At 38.3% G+C, this 17,735-nt stretch overlaps 1 protein-coding gene across 1 annotated transcript; it reads right to left on the bottom strand.

The window, feature by feature from the left end:
- Positions 1–2,142: 2,142 nt before the first annotated feature.
- Positions 2,143–16,265, bottom strand: LOC128236183 (uncharacterized). The gene is made up of 12 exons (XM_052951071.1): positions 16,048–16,265; positions 13,977–14,207; positions 12,188–12,571; positions 11,776–11,993; positions 11,278–11,442; positions 9,501–9,648; positions 8,737–8,897; positions 6,683–6,822; positions 5,563–5,687; positions 5,085–5,186; positions 3,709–3,771; positions 2,143–3,142 (listed from the first exon to the last, which is right to left on the bottom strand). Exons 1-12 carry the CDS (start codon positions 16,103–16,105, stop codon positions 2,946–2,948), a joined length of 1,992 nt encoding a protein of 663 aa, XP_052807031.1. The 5' UTR covers positions 16,106–16,265; the 3' UTR covers positions 2,143–2,945.
- Positions 16,266–17,735: the final 1,470 nt, after the last annotated feature.

Here is a 17,735-nt window from a genome sequence, read left to right as displayed (position 1 = left end):
AGGAGTGAAGAGAAGACGGCACCAGGTCGACCCGGAGAGGACAGCCGACGTGCCTGCACAACGCGATGACGGAGGTAAAGATATCAATGTAACCGCCCCAAGGATCACTGATTTTGAATCCATTATAAGGGAATCTAACATAATAAATGGGTGTGGTGAGGCAGGTTGTAACGTACAACCATTACAGGACACTGTGTCTAACATTACCAGTAGCGTCGCGCAATTAGCACAGCAAACGAACGTCCCTACTATCATACGCCTGGCGGGCGACGATATCGCCGCGCATGTGCCAGAATCACTAAAACGCCAAATTATCAACGGCGACTATGTAAACCTTGCGCTTCTGTTGAAAGGCTCGGTCGAGCTTTCTGACCTTTGTGGCGGAGCCACTTTACATCTTTCTAATGACGGCCGGCTTGAGACGCGCTCGAAAGAATGTAAGGATAAGGTAACGAATATCGAGAAATGGACTGACGCGTTCATCATATATAGTGCAGTGTACATATCGGCCCATAAAGATGCAACACAGGGTTTGTTCAAATATATGCGCGACATAAGAGAATGCGCCGCACGCCAAGGCGACTTCGCGTGGCGCGCGTACAATGAGCAATTTCGGATACGGCAAGCAATCGAACCAGCCTCTTGGGCACGTATCAACAACGATCACTGGTGGCGTTGTCTGTTAGTCCGCGATACCGCAAATCCCACAAATCCCACCCGAAAAACTCTTGTGTGCAATTATTTTAATGCGGGTCATTGTCACTGGGCGAACTGCAAATACTTACACTCATGTGCTAAATGCGGGGAAGGCCACCCGGCAGCTAATTGCCCCAGGCCACACACGATACAAAATATCCCCCGTTACCCTGCGGGAGCGACATTTCGTGCCCCCCGACCGAGGCGACCAGATCAGGTCCAATATAACGGTGGTCGACACCAGATTCGGTATTCTTCCATGTAATTTGAATGCGACTAAAATTGCCCCATCCCCCATCAACCTTAACACACTGTCAAAACTTCTTTTAAATTACAACGAGTCTGAGGCCGAATATTTGTTTCACACAAGGTTTTAGCCTACATTATCAAGGCCCTAGACAGGAGCATATGTCAAAAAATCTAAAATCAGCAATGTCAAATCCGCATATAATACAGCAAAAAAATAACAAGGAAATCACGGAAGGACGAGTTGCGGGACCGTTTACATATCAGCCACTGCCGAACTTTATAGTGTCGCCTATCGGTTTGGTTCCCAAAAAAAGCCCCGAATGAGTTCAGAATGATCCACCATTTATCTCACCCTCATTGGCACCTCGGTCAATGATTTCATAGATCCTAATCTGACATCTGTGCATTATACCAATTTTGATATTGATAAAGCGGTGGAGCTAATACAAGAGCTTGGTCAAGGTTGTCACTTGTTTAAGATGGACATAAAAAACGCATTCAAACTCATTCCAATAGAACCTCAAGATTTTCCGCTATTAGGTTTTCATTTTCAGGACTTCTTTTATTTTGATAAAACTTTGCCTTTTGGTGCGTCGATCAGCTGTGCAACATTTGAACGTTTCGCAACATTTTTAGAACATTGTGTTAAATGTCGTTTGTCATCGGGTTCGTTGATACACTACCTAGATGATTTCCTGGGTGGTGATAGGTCAAGATCCGCTTGTTCGCAGGTGATGAACACATTTGAAAACATCATGCATCAACTTAATGTACCCATGGCTTCGGATAAGACGGAAGGCCCAGCGGAAGTTCTGGTTTTTCTGGGTCTGGAATTAGACACTAGGCAAATGGTGGTTAGGATCCCAGGGGATAAAGTCAAGGAGGCCATATCCGAAATCCAGGCTTTACTACAGAAAGATAAGGCAAAGGTGAAGGAAATTCAATCCCTCATTGGCTCTCTCAATTTTTGTTGCAGGGCCAATGTGGCCGAGCGCCCTTTTTGCAGACGTCTCATTAACTATTTTACATTTACAAGCATTTAGGATGCTTCAACCGGAGGTCTTATGACCGACGGGATTTTACGTCACGCTGGGGCCAAAACTTGCCACTACTTAGGTTTTTTTTATAAATATGGTTCATACATATGTATATATGTATATGTCTAAAGGTTTCCATCAATAAAAGTAAACATATATCCACGTTTGTTAGTTTTTATTTCGCATGATATAAATAATGAAACATGAAAGGTTACTGATAAAACAAAGTGTTCATCGTCCATTGATAAAATACACATGTTACATAAAATGAGACACATTGCAATAAATACATGATAAATGGTTATGGCAGTCGTGCAGATATATCCTAGATGCACGGAAGGCATACAAACAGGTTTGTGCGATTTTAAAATTTAAATTATAACTAAACACAATTGGTATAATTTAAAAAAAACTGCGGACATACAACAAAGGGCAAACCGTTAAACATGTGATTTGCAGCACGCCATGGCAGCTAGCTAGTTTAAAGAAAGGTCCAGACCAGACAACAATTTTTAATATTCTACGGCCTACGCATGGTCATTTTAAGCGTCCACGTTTAGTTCTTTTGTGAATACATGATAAATTTCAGCGTCCATGTTTAATTCTATATCATGCATGATAGTTTTAAACGTCCGCGTTCTATATCTATAATTCTATACCACGCATGGTAATTATAAGAATTCACGTTTAATTGTACAATGTATTGCCAATGCAGGACAATTTTAAAATTCCAGTGCACAAACATGATCTGTTTATTTCGGCAAATGAACAGAAAATGACATAAAACTGTATGCTATATATGTTATTCGTATACATACATGTATGTTGTAAAATATTCTGAAATTGATATACATGTACAGTGAAATATGACATTAATCAATGGCTATTTGAGTATATAAATATGTTCGACAGTGACAAACTTCACATGTTTTTCGTCTCAAAGTATTTCTAGACCACAAGATGTTAACCGGCCACTGGACCACACGTCGATGATCTCCCCTCGCAGGTTTTGAGGTTATCATCCCAAACGAGCATAGCGGGGCATGGTCGAGTAAACACCCCGCTAGGAGCGCATGTCATGTAATAGTGACAGCCCTGACATGACTGGTAGTCACCCTGGGGCCGTGTGGAGCAGTCTGTTACCTGGCCCAAACATCCGGCTGTAAAAGTATATTACGCATAAGGGTCACTACTTGAAATCGATATGTTCATTTCTATTCAAAACATCATCATCATCATCATCATCATCATCATCATCATCATCATCATCATCATCATCATCATCATCATCATCATCATCATCATCATCATCATAATCATCATCATCATCATCATCATCATCATCATCATCACCACCACCACCACCACCACCACCACCACCACCACCACCACCACCACCACCACCACCACAGTTATCATCATCATCATCATCATCATCATCATCATCATCATCATCATCATCATCATCATCATCATCATCATCATCATCATCATCATCATCATCATTCATCATCATCATCATTCATCATCATCATCATTCATCGTCATCATGAAATATGTACTTGGGATTTAAAACGAAACAAGGTCAGGTCGTATCAGCGTAAATTTGATGAAGATTATAGCCACACGGAATGTCCTTATATGTATGTACTTGCATTTTTTCATAATAAGACGAACATTTAAACACGTGATCCATATGTCCGTGATAATAATCAAAGTAACTTACAAGAATACAGGATTCCGTTGATGACTTGACTTCCAGGAAGACCCGGGCGTACGTATGGACGTACTGTAACAAAACGAACACAATAAGTCAGGTTGAAATGTGACATATAAAACATCATGTACATTATCATGCACATTATCCTTTATGTATGTATACACTTTTAAAGGGACTCTTTTAAGTTTTATGTAGACTCGGTAATGTTTTAAAAGGATTCGGTTACGGTTTGTAGGGACTCGTTAACGTTTTGTAGGAACTCGTTAACGTTTTGTAGGGACTCATTAACGTTTTGTAGGGACTCGTTAACGTTTTGTAGGGACTCATTAACGTTTTGTAGGGACTCATTAACGTTTTGTAGGGACTCGTTAACGTTTTGTAGGGACTCGTTAACGTTTTGTAGGGACTCATTAACGTTTTGTAGGGACTCGTTAACGTTTTGTAGGGACTCATTAACGTTTTGTAGGGACTCGTTAACGTTTTGTAGGGACTCATTAACGTTTTGTAGGGACTCGTTAACGTTTTGTAGGGACTCGTTAACGTTTTGTAGGGACTCGTTTACGTTTTGTAGGGACTCGTTTACGTTTTGTAGGGACTCATTAACATTTTGTAGGGACTCGTTAACGTCTTGAAGGGACTCGTACACGTCTTGTAGGGACTCGTATACGTTTTGTAGGGACTCATTAACATTTTGTAGGGACTCGTTAACGTCTTGAAGGGACTCGTACACGTTTTGTAGGGACTCGTATACGTTTTGTAGGGACTCATTAACATTTTGTAGGGACTCGTTAACGTCTTGAAGGGACTCGTACACGTCTTGTAGGGACTCGTATACGTTTTGTAGGGACTCGTTTACGTTTGTAGAAACTCGTCACTGTTTTATAAGATTGATATGATTGTATGAACTTTTGAAATATTTAATTTGTAAAAAGATACGACTAAAAGTGGATTATTTGTTTATTATGTGTATCATAGAGTACTAAAACACACTTTTTTATGATTCTCATTCCAAGAGATCACCCTAGGGACCAATCGCTCGAATCAGGTAGCTCGATTGGCCAAACATGCAGTCTAACTACCAAGTTACTGTGGATTTAGTTAGAGCTATATAGTTGATGTTCATTTAAAAATGAGACGGAAAAAGTTCCATTTGTCCAACAAGCTTTAGTATCGCTTATGAAAATTAGTTCAGACTTGGATTAACGAAAGTATGTTCAGTCTGCTAGGTGCTCTTCTATTCACTCACGTAAGTAAAATAACTCCGTTAAAAGACAAACAAAAAAGCAGCATGGTCAACATGAAAGTCTGTGAACGAGTACCTTAAAACAAAAAAAAGAGAGAGAATTATTATAAATTTGTTTTTTTGCCTTCCGAAGACTTACCTGTTGGAGGGGCCGTGGTTGTCGTCGTCGTTCCTTTGGTGGTGGTTATGGTCGTCGGTACCTGCACATATGGTTTAGGGACGTTCCGTGGCGGGGTCCAGTCTGCAATGAATTAAAGATAATGCAACTTGCTATACAAGATTAACAACATTTTATTCAAATATACTCCGAAAAGAAATCTTATTTGTTTTATATAATGCTATTGCATGGAATGTAACTCAACTGTGTCAATTTCATACGGCTATACTCCTATGCTCAACCAACAATGTTGTAATGTCTTAAAGGCCAGATAATTGCTGCCGTTTTGATGTTATCAAATAAAAAAAATATTTCCGAAATGTATGGCAGACCCCAGATATACATTACTTATATTTGGATATATAAAAAATGAGTAACACCCATACATTTTAGGATCTTCCAAATTCTGCGACAGTCATACAATATTAGGGAGCTAATAGCGAAATAACACCCTACTCACATTTAGGGACCTCACAGATGAACGGGTAGTGCTGGTCACAGCTGTTGTCGTTGAGCTCCCCCAACCACAGTTCCCCGCAGTGCTCGCCGCCTCCACCGTTGTCAGGCATGTTTTGTTTCCAAGGTCTAAGGAGTATAATAAGCTATTAAAGTTATTTAGCCCACAGAGTGAAAGCTATTAAAGTTATTTAGCCCACACAATGAACGCTGTCCCGGCGGGGTTCGGCTGGGTTTGTTTTCTCGGTCTGGTAAGAGAAACATATTAACTGCCAAGGTGGTATTAAGCTCACTGGCCCACAGCTCCCCGTAGTGCTCTCTGCCTCCGTCGTGGACACACATGTTTTGCTCTAGAGGGAAAATAATAAACTGTTATGTGTACATGAGCGCACAGTGATGTTTAGTGTTATTCTGTGCATATTTATATATATAGTGGTGTTTGGGAGTCATAATGTGCAAATAGATGCAATTAGGTGTTTTGGGACGCAGTGGTTCCAGGTGTTTTGGGACGCACAGTGGTGTTAGGTGTTTTGGGACGCACAGTGATGTCAGGTGTTTTGGGACGCACATTGATGTCCGGTGTTTTGAAACACATATTGATGTAAGGTGTTTTGGGACGCACAGTGATGTAAGGTGTTTTGGGACGCACAGTGATGTAAGGTGTTTTGGGACGCACAGTGATGTTAGGTTATAATGGATGCAGGACAGTCAAGGATGTCGAACCTCAGAAACACGTTTTCCTTCCGGAAGGATGCATCAAGCTATAAACTCCACTGTGGTCACCGCCCAGGCGTTATCAGGGGTATTTTTTGCAAAATATAGCAGTTTAACCGAAGGACTTTTGGGAATCCTAATTATTCATGCAATAATACACTTCAATGGCAATCAATTAGAACTTAGTAATACAATATTATTTAAAATTTTACTATGTACTTCTACCGATGTACCGGCGTGCGTACATCCGAGGTTGTTTCACTGGAAAATGACCGAGGAGTTCCGAATGAGTAAATTATACGTAAAGTCGGCTTTTTGTTGCTCAATGTTAACAAAATGAATACTAATCTGTCAAAGAAATAGTCAATGTTTAATTTCATACAAAAAACAACATATTTTAAGCTACTCACAGCACATTGGTGTCCAGCGGTGTCTGGTCCTCCCACGCGAAACCCGTGTTGTCGGTACGGGGCCGGTTGGACAGCCCTATCCAGAAGTGAAACTGGCCCTGTGTACGCCTGAGAAAGTCCATCTTTTGACGCAACCAGTCCTGAAATTAGATATTGAGTCAGAGAGTGGAAACTACACTGTGGACAGCATGTCACCCTGAAATATTCAATGAGGTTTTCGGATTGAAGTTGAGCTAATGACCTAGAAATGTTCAATGATGGTTTTGCATTGAAGTTGAGCTAATGACCCTGAAATGTTTAATGAAGGTTCTGCATTGAAGTTAAGCTAATGACTCTGATATGTTCAATGAGGGTTTTGCATTGAAGTTGAGCTAATGACCCTGAAATGTTCAATAAGGGTTTTGCATTGAAGTTGAGCTAATGACCCTGAAATGTTCAATAAGGGGTTTGCATTGAAGTTAAGCTAATGTTCAATGAGGGTTTTGGATTGAAGTTGAGCTAATGACCCTGAAATGTTCAATGAGGGTTTTGGATTGAAGTTGAGCTAATGATATATTTTATTGATGGGTATACATTTCTGAACTAGAAGACACTAGTCAGTAGACTCCATGCTTTTTCTATTTTAAAGGGACACATTATAGGTTAACACTTGAAAAGGTAAAAAAATGAATGCGTTATTTTGTTAAACCGATTTGACTTTAAATGATAAAGATAAAATAGAGTTGTGAGCCTTAACTCATAAAACATGTATTTTTCGTAGTTATCAAGACGGGGCGTAGTTTCGAACTTGCGCTCCAAAAGTACGCCCCCTCCAATATCCAATAACTCTTATAAAGTGTGTTTGTTGTTGTTGTTGTTGTTGTTGTTGTTGTTGTTGTTGTTGTTGTTGTTGTTGTTGTTTAATTAATAGCAAAGTTGCCAAAACATCCATAGTAACAAAAGCGCAAATAATTTGCTAATATGTATTTTGATCGGTACATAAATCATATAATTATTGTATAGGTCATTTTAGTCAAATAAGTTACATAATAATGGATTAAGATGAGATTTTATTCTTGCATCTTTCAAGTGCAACCCATTATTATGTAACCACCTAGGCCTTTGTAATCCAAGAGGACCAAATTTCACGAAACCGAAAGTCCCTCATAACAGGATTAAGCTAAGCTCATTATTTTTGTTTTCGTATAGTTTGTGTTTACATTCTTAAAAGCGTTTGGACTTATTTTTATGATAATCACGATAAACGAATTTTAATTAATTAAAATCTGGGTTAAGTAAGAAATTCGGCTGAGTGAAATAAGTTATTCAAGCTGAGGCCCCGATTTCTCGAAAATTCTTAAAGCTGCACTCTCACAGATTGAACGTTTTGACAACTTTTTTTATTTTTTGTCTTGAAACGAAACAATTTTTGCGAAAATCCATGGCAACCAGTTATATAAGACTGCTGACACAAAAAAATGAGATCGCAGATTTTTATATATAAGTTAAAAATTGATTTTACTTAAACCGTTGTAACGGTTTAAAACATAAAACATTAATTTTCGGATGGAAATATGAAAATCTACGATTTGATCTTTTGTCAGCAATCTTTTATCATTGATTTGCAGATATTTACGCAAAACTTTGCTCATTCCAAGACAAAAAAGTCGTAAAAACGGTATACCTGTGAGAGTGCACCTTTAATACTGGCTAATGTTCATTTCACACAACTATGTAGCCTATAATAAAACTATGACACTAAGATAATTTCAGTCAACTAAGATCTTTATTTGAACGGCATAACCAATATTTTAATCGTAACTAAAATTATCTTAAATCTGTATAAGGACACAGATGGCCACTTTTTTATTTCCTTAACTTTGAAATCATATTCAATGTTGTCTAATGTCTATACATATATGCAGCGGTATAATGGCTTTATTGCACTAAGATGATGCCAATTTTCGACAACAATCGAGATTTTTATTGAAGCGGCTTTTAAAGAATATATTATTGTTACTTTCGCCAATATCAACGGATAATTTTTTGGAAAATAAATAAATATTTATTTTTACCCTTTCCGCAATAGAGTCGATCTTGACGAGATGTCCCTGCTGTTTCTGGCACTCGGCGCTGGCGTCGTCTCGAGTGCGCATGTCCTTGACGTCCGTGATCAGGTAGCAGTCGTTACTTCCGGGCCTCTGCACCCAACCCTTCGGACAGGAGCCTACGTCGGCTGTATAGAAATAGGGCGAAATTATAGTTCATAGCGACACATTTCTTGCATGTTCAACAAGACATAAAACGTTTGTTTTATTAAAGGCATTTCAATGTGGAGATACGACATACACGTTTTATTTTATTATCGCATATTCAGCTTGTTTGCCATGATGACATATTTTTGTTTATCATTAGCATTAATTACACTTGGATTACACATACAACGATATCAATCGTAACAACTCGGCCATCTCCGGCAAGCTTCGGAATAATTATGTTGGATAATGGCCGATGTGTTCCGATTGACACCGATGAATACGAGTATCAACAGAGGTCAATTTATCTGACCGATTGTTCGGTTAGCAGCATTGTTGTTAATTTTCAAAGTTTAACTATTTTGTGATATACACATATATTCTCAAAAAAACACATATAGATGAAACACTGACTTGTCTCCAATTGTGTTAGAAAAACTTCAGATTACAAGCGTACTCATATTGATCTTTCAGAGCAGTGAAAATTTGAAAGTTAACAACGATGACGTTAACAACGTTGTTAACTTTCGCAAAGTTCTAAACAATCGGCCAAATATTTCAGTATTAGCCACTGAACTGGTTACCTGTGAGTGCGGGACAGCCAAGTAGGTCGAACCTTAGAGACACATGGTCCTTCCAGTCCATGGGGATGATGCGCACGCACCTCGCAATGATTGGACAGTCGAGCATATTTGTGAACACCGTGTCCTGGTCCGAGTTGCCCGTGAATATCTACATGATGATGAATACGCGTTAAACGGACGTTATATCTAATTACAACGTGCAAAGATGTGGTCCAGGGTACAGTCCCTTATTTAACAATGAAAATGATAGGCTGATTGAGCGCAGCGAACGAGCCATTCTTAATCATTAAGATATTACTTCAGGTCATCTAACTGTCTAGTAGAATACAACCTCATTGGTTGACCATTGTCAATGACGAAGAAAGTGTGTATCGGATGAGTGGCAGTAGGCGGACCTTTAAACACCCGCGAAAGTTGAAATTCTTAATGATTAAGCCTAATACTTAATTGCCAATCTGCAATTTCATTGGCTGAACATGTAGGTTATATTCTAATCTACTTTAGGTTGTTTACGTATTTACTTTAGGTTGTTTACGTATTTCCTTTAGGTTGTTCACGTATTTACTTTAGGTTGTTTACGTATTTCCTTTAGGTTGTTTACGTATTTACTTTAGGTTGTTTACATATTTACTTTAGGTTGTTCACGTATTTACTTTAGGTTGTTTACATATTTCCTTTAGGTTGTTTACGTATTTACTTTAGGTTGTTTACGTATTAATAGTTGTCATATTTTGAATTCAGTCCTATAACTGCTATCAGAAAGAAAAAAAACAAGGAACACGAATATCAAGGAGATTAAAATATCGTCTGCTGGATTAGAATTTTGCAATCTTCCTAACAACCTAATGCAAATGGATTACATGAAAAATTAACGTTTCTTAACTTCAAAGAGAGTGAATTTTCTTAGGAGAGTCATTACCTGCCTTTTTATTGCTTTAATCTATTGGGTTTTAACTTAATTTCAAGGTTGTCATGTACGTGGAAAGATAGTAATGGCATCTTTACATATTCTTAAGATTGCCTATATACATTGAAATGTATATGGACATTTATTAGTAGTCTGTAACCTTAAAGGAGATCGAGATATCCTTGAATTCATGCGGTACTAAGAAATTACTATTACGGATTGCGTTCAAGGAGTCGCGCGTCAGCCGTAAATATTATTATATGGGGTGAAGAAACGCGTTAAAACAGTTTGGGTTATATTACAGTTGTATCAAGTATCCCATTCAGACAAGGCCACGATCAATGCTAATTACTTATTGCTTGTAAGTGGTTTAAGGCATCGAGAACACATGTATTATAGACGTATATATATATAGTTATTAGACAATTGAATTATGAATGATTGGGGCGTAATGAAAGTAATACATGTATTAAGAAAATATATGCAATGTTTTTAATTCGATTAAAAGAACTCATGCACAGCAATCTACATTACTGCTGTAAAATATTGTATGGTCTGACAGAAAAACAGGCATCGACTCAAAAACGAGCAGGCTTCCGTTAATGGACAGATTTAAGATTTTTCTTAAGATATACAGTCGAACCCCGTTGGCTCGAACTTGCTTGGCTCGAATTCATCATTGACTCGACCTAATGTAAAGGACCGATTTCATTATACGGAATGTAAGCTTTCCCGCTTGGCTCGAAATTTCCGAGGCTCGAGGTATTTTCGCCGGTCCTTAGGAGCTCGAGCCATCGGAGTTCGACTGTATTTCCAAAAAGGACAGTTTATTTTAAAATATGTTACTACAAGTGCCAAATGTTAGGTGACCTTATCGCTCCCGTTTTGATCCTTGACAGTGTGGAAATTGACGCAGTCGATGCTGTACGATAGTTTGTACGACTTGACGTATTGGTAGCAGCATAGGTCCTGGGGGTTGACGTTGCGGCCCTGGGTGGCCACGCCCCGCACGATACTCGGGGCGTTCAGCTGAACCTGAAGGACACGGAACACGGAGCATGTTTAAATTAGAATAGTGGTGGAACCAACGGATGTTTTATTTCTTTGAAGAGACACAAGTTATGATGACATATGTATGCGTGTTTGTTTTTTTAGAACTCTATTTGGTTACTTGAGCAAATAATATGTCGTCAAGAATTTGACAGACGACGAATATGCATCAGGTTTAATGTTATGAATTTATTGAGTTTGAAACTATGCTGAAAATAAGGCAGAAATCAACGATTTAAGTTATTTTTGAGTCGACAAATGTACGTATGAAAAATCCCCTGTTATTTAATTGTTAAATATTTTTTCGGCCGCTCTCACCTGTATATATTGTTGTTGATTGCTGACGGCCGCGGACCAGGCACCCCGGTTGTACGTGCCGTTACTGAGATGTTCCGCCTTGGTGAACAGCCGCGCCTGTGTAGGGCCATGGTTGTCAAGAGTACCCCCTCCAAACTGTGACGTCGCCGTCAGGTGCGCGTCAGGCACGCGGTGGTTTCCGGTTCCGCTTACAAGGTACTCGTGGCAAGTCTGCGTTCCTATTGGTCAGATGGGAAGAGTTTAAACGCCAAATCGAGACTGTATTGCGGTGATTAAGTATAAAATAATTGAAAGGAGTTCCATAAAATATCAATTATCATGTGTATTAGTTACACGTCTGTTTTCATCGATTGTGCTATAAATTATGCATGTCTGTTTATTAAATGATAATAAAGGGATAGCCGAGGCTCACCGTTTGGAGCATTGAATGGTGAAAACGGCACCACAGGAGTATGGGTAGTTGTCGGCCTTGTTGCTGTTGTCGTCGGCGTTGTCGTCGGCGTCGTCGTTGGACGCCGAGTCGTCGTGGTTGTGGTGCTGGTTGTCGTCGGCGTTGTCGTCGGCGTCGTCGTTGGACGCCGAGTCGTCGTGGTTGTGGTGCTGGTTGTTGTTGGCGTCGTTCGACGCGTCGTCGTTGTAGGTGTTGTCGTCGGTTTGGGCGTGGTGGTAGTTGTAGTTGTAGTAGTTGTTGATGTTGTTGTTGTTGTAGTTGGGTTCTTTCCCTTCGTTGTCGGGGGATCGACACAGTCGAAGTCAACCGTGAGGTATTTTGGCGTACTTGGGCATGGGTCTTCTCCTGTAATAGAAACACCATATAAAGTGGAATCAGAAAAAAACACACAATTGTTTTTTGTTGTTTTTTGGAACACGCTATCGGGAAAATGTGTGAAATTATGACCTCGAGGTCATCATAAGGTTTTGCGCATGATTTGTGTATTCGGGACCGGCAATGGTGCTCGAGTCTTCGACTTATTTAGGTTTCGATCCACCATCAGTATACTTTAAATGGAAATAGAAGAAATAGTGGCCGGGACTAAGCCTCGACTTCGACCGATCGCCAGTTCTCGAACGTCCACCTGTTCGAACTATCGCAGTTTTACTATAGTACAAACTTTATACTTTATAGTCATTACTTTGATAACACGATACTTTAACACCTTTAGGGTATCATGCAGTTTCTATGAAAAAGGCTACAGGAATTCATAAAGCAACGACACTTTCCCTTTAAAAACAGCGAAGATTGATTGTTTGGTAAAGAGGTGCGCTTGATTGTGGGACGTAACCTGTCGAAATGTACGATATTAGAGTACACCGGGGTAAAACGAAAGAATCGCATAAGGGAAAATACACTCGATTGGTAGAAGGAAAGAATCGCATATGGGAAAATACACTCGATTGGTAGAACGAAAGAATCGCATATGGGAAAATACACTCGATTAGTAGAAGGAAAGAATCGCATAAGTGAACAGACACTCGATTGGTAGCAGGAAAGAATCGCATAAGGGAAAATACACTCGATTGGTAGAAGGAAAGAATCGCTTTAGGGAAAATATATTCGATTTATAGAAGGAAAGAATCGCATATGGAAAAATACACTCGATTGGTAGAACGAAATAATCGCATGAGGGAAAATACACTCGATGGGTAGAATGAAAGAATCGCTTAAGGGAAAATACTATCGATAGGTAGAACAAAAGAATCGCATAAGGGAAAATACACTCGATTGGTAGAACGAAATAATCACATAAGGGAAAATACACTCGATGGGTAGAATGACAGAATCGCTTAAGGGAAAATATTATCGATAGGTAGAACAAAAGAATCGCATAAGAAAAAATGCATTCGATTGATAGAACGAAATAATCGCATAAGGGAAAATACACTCGATTGATAGAAGGAACGAATCGCATAAGGGAACATAATACACTCGATTGGTAGAACGAAATAATCGCATAAGGAAAAATAATACACTCGATTGGTAGAACGAAATAATCGCATAAGGGAAAATACACTCGATTGGTAGAAGGAAAGAATCGCATAAGGGAAAATACTACCGATAGGTAGAACGAAAGAATCGCATGAGGGAAAATACACTCGATTGGTAGAAGAAAATAATCGCATAAGAGAAATTACACTCGATTGGTAGAACGTCGGGAGCGACTATGGTTCAATCGAGCACGCCCAAAATGATATTCCCTTACCCAAGATGGTGTTGTCGGCCTCCAGGAAGCAGAATGAGCGGTACTGACACAACCCGATCACTGCCTGTGTCGAGATGTTGGTGGAGCGACAATTGGTCGGCAGGTTCTGTACTAGGTAGGGATTGCAGTTTCCGGTCCGCAGCCGCCCATACATGACAGACCGGATGTCGAGTACCTTGGACTGTTTGCAACTGATGTTCTCCCCCTTCTGCTCACAAATCTCCTCGGATACTGAAACCAGAAAGATGATTTATAATGTTGTTAGAAGGTACTCGCCCATGGTTTGGCACGTAAAATAAGTTGTTCCCGGGAATGCATCTGAAAACACTGATAGTATAATTATTTTACTCTTTAATACCGAAATTGCATATTTTTTTAATTAAGGTATTTCAACCCCTTATGGTAGTGGGAGCGAACCAACGCCGGTTGAAAAATAGATATTTGATACCATATCCGCAAGCTCACAAGAGGACTGCTTAGCTGACGGATATTTAAACCTTTATTAAATACATTGGTAGCATCACATTATAATGTAATCAACCAATCACGCTAAAGCATTTTGCTGAATCGCGTTACAAACGCTTTTCAAAATAGTGGACGTCAAAGACAATAGTTGAGCATATTTCAACATTTGTTGAAGGATTCCAGCCGCCAGTATCTCAGTTTCAACCCTCGTAATGATTTGCCATACTTTATTTAGCAATAAAAAATCCATAAAAAGTGCATTGAAGTCCTTTTAATACATAAAGTAAAATGATTCCAATGTATTGGTGTTCGTCCCTCAATTGGCTCCATTTGACAAACTGAAGTTGCCTATTTACGCAGCACCCAAAAAGGGTGATGTGTTCTGCGTTTCACCAAAATAGTCTAAACTACTGTGTCATGATTCGTTTAAAGGTAAATTCCCGGTCTTTGCGACTTAAACAAAATAAATAACAGATTGAATTAGGCGTCTTTGAAATTTCTTAATTCTGATATCAAAATCTGCTGGCCTAAATGATAGCTTTGTTCAATTCAGCTTAATTCACTGAAAACAAAAACAAACAACACATAACAAAAACATTAATTTAATGACAAAGTCCACTGCAATTTAGGAAAATTGTTTGTAGCTTATATAAAACACACGAAGAAAGTTTATGCCCGGAGTGGCGCGGTGGATCAAGTCGCTGATAACAGATCCATAGGTACTCAGTTCAAATTTTGCTGCCGACAAAAAAAAACAACCTGTGATTATTGTTCGCATCTATTTTCTTCATTTTTATATTTATAGAACTAATTCTATTATTTTTTGCTTATCCTCTTGCATATAAATGTGTGTTTTTTCTCCTTTTTTCAAAATTAGTTTACGTTTGACTGCAACAGAAACGAGCTCATGGCAGCTTCCGACTCAAAACGATGCGTCTGGACAATTGATTTAAGGCAACACTCTCACAGATTGACAGTTTTGACATTATTTTTTTTGTCTCAGAATTAGCTGATATAGGCATCAATGCCTCCAATTTAGTCATATAAGATAACCCACAATATAACAGATCTCAATTGCTTGGTAGTTACTGCAGAAAATTAAAGCGTTAGAGACGATATTAGCCATTCAACATCAAGTATCGAACTAAATATGAAATCCACGATATGCTTTTTTTCAGCAGTTTATATCACTTGTTTCCAGACATTTACGCAAAAATTGGCTCATTCCAAGACAAAAAAAAATCAAAACAATCAATCTGTGAGAGTCCAGGGGCCATGATTACGAACAGTCTCAAGTCCAGGTCTAGACTCAGACTCAGAAAAGCTTGTTTTTATTCAGGAACAAAAAATATATATTTATTCTATTTCTTTTACAATTTGCTTTGGTAAATAATAGTAAAACATAGTAAAACATTCAAATAATAATATATTTCCGCAAATTTCACATCAATGCTTTGATGGAAGGAAAATCACAATGAAATGAAGTTTTGCCATATTGAATCTTGAGTCTGAACTGAGACTTAAGACTGTTCATAATCACTGCCCCAGCTATGATAAAAAAATAATTGACTATATAATCAATTAAATATGCATATGTATGACTTACTTGCACTCGTGAGTAATGGCATAGCAAACAATATTGCAGAAATACGTAAATAGTCCATGGTGATTTTTATACACAATATTATAAAATAATGATTTATTATATATAATATAAATTCAATACAAAAAAAAATGTCACAAAAATATCAGTTGGGTTAAAGTTAAATGATAATTAACAAATTGCAGTTTTATAAAAGTATCAAACTATTTATTTAAATTAAATGTCACGTGAGTCGAGTTTTAATTAGTGGGTGAGCCGTCCAGCACGTGCTTTTATACCCCCAGTGGACGATAAAGTTGTCGGGGGTCAATGTTTTCAAAACAAAGCCATGTTTACAGCCCTTGGTTTACGCTGGGCCAATGTTTGCACGTAGATATGATATTATTATTACTTGAGTGGTCCGGAATGCCACAAGGAGCTTAACAAAATGTACCCGAATGCCACCGCAAGAGGGCACCCAATGGGGGCACACTGACACCTTCTCAGATTTTCCTCTTTTTTTTGGCCATTACAACATTGAGACAACATGTCAATGAAGCTTAACCTCTTTTTTGTATTTTGTTTAAAACTAAAATCTGTTTTCGTTTGCATGTGATAAAGTTCAAGGTCTGAGACTTTCGCAAGACATTTAAACGTTTGACAGGCACAAGGGGATAAAAACGTTTAATTTTGTTGACTTCCTTGCTGTTTTATCTTTATCTTTATATGTCAGTGACTTCTAATACAATGTAACAAAGCCAATATTATCAGCAGAAAAACACATGTTTACCAAAGGACAATTTAAAAAACAGACAAAGAATATATTTTATACTGTAAAAGTTCTGTCAGTATCTGCTAATACATTGTAACAAAGCCATGATTATCACCAGAAAAACACATATACATAAAAGAACAAATCAAATAAGGACAATTTTAAAGTATACAAGTTATACTGTAAAAGTTATTTTTAAGGCTTAAACACCAAGAAATACTTCGTACAGTTTCCCTTAAGGAGCCCAAAAGCCAGAAGTAAGTACGCCCTTGTTGGAGCCTTGTCGGAGTCCATTCATACAAAAACTGCTAAAGCTCTAGATTAACCACATACTTTTGCCCACCTACTATCATAATAATGTAATACCATCAACAATGGATTGAAACCAGGACCAGAGTCTTAGAGAAAGTCCATCGCCTTTCGAAGTGTAAACTTTCATATCTAAAATCTAATTTTAAGTGCCACCCACCAAAGCGGAGCTTTTAATTCAGTTGTCAGAGGTAAACAATATCTCGGATCTAATCGGAAATTAACTGGATGCAATCAGTTTTAATTATCACAGACTTTGAAACACGAGTTTTGCTGGGCTACGGAGAGACTAATGGTTCTTCGATATTTGACTGACATATTAGGAAGAAAATGTCAAACATCAAAGAAAAGTTGATTCTAGTTAAGTCTGCCCAAAGACTATTTGCAACACGCATAATGCATTTTTTGGCAGAAAAATCAAAGCATTTAACCCAGTTCTTGTTCAAATATAATTTATCAAAAATGCATTGGCAATACCAAAGAATTATGTTTTGTTTATGTTTTAATACTACCTGAGATAAAATGATAAAAATAACCCAACTCATAATGCATTTCTCATAGGATCAAATAAAGATTAAGATAAATTGAAGTTGCTACAACAATATCATTTTTTTCTTTCACTTTTGCTATG

Source organism: Mya arenaria, chromosome 5 (assembly GCF_026914265.1).
Source record: "Mya arenaria isolate MELC-2E11 chromosome 5, ASM2691426v1".
Taxonomy (NCBI): domain Eukaryota; kingdom Metazoa; phylum Mollusca; class Bivalvia; order Myida; family Myidae; genus Mya; species Mya arenaria.
The sequence above is the reverse complement of the archived record's forward strand: the minus strand, read 5'-3'. Positions and strand labels throughout refer to the sequence as shown.

Bases quoted from the DNA above. Each gene is read 5' to 3' on its own strand.
- LOC128236183 (XM_052951071.1), bottom strand. From the start codon at position 16,105: ATGGACTATTTACGTATTTCTGCAATATTGTTTGCTATGCCATTACTC. The intron at 11,443-11,775 runs GTGAGAGCGGCC...CGTGTCCTTCAG, and splicing joins ATCAACAACAATATATACAG to GTTCAGCTGAACGCCCCGAG. The intron at 6,823-8,736 runs GTAAAAATAAAT...ATCTAATTTCAG, and splicing joins TCGACTCTATTGCGGAAAGG to GACTGGTTGCGTCAAAAGAT.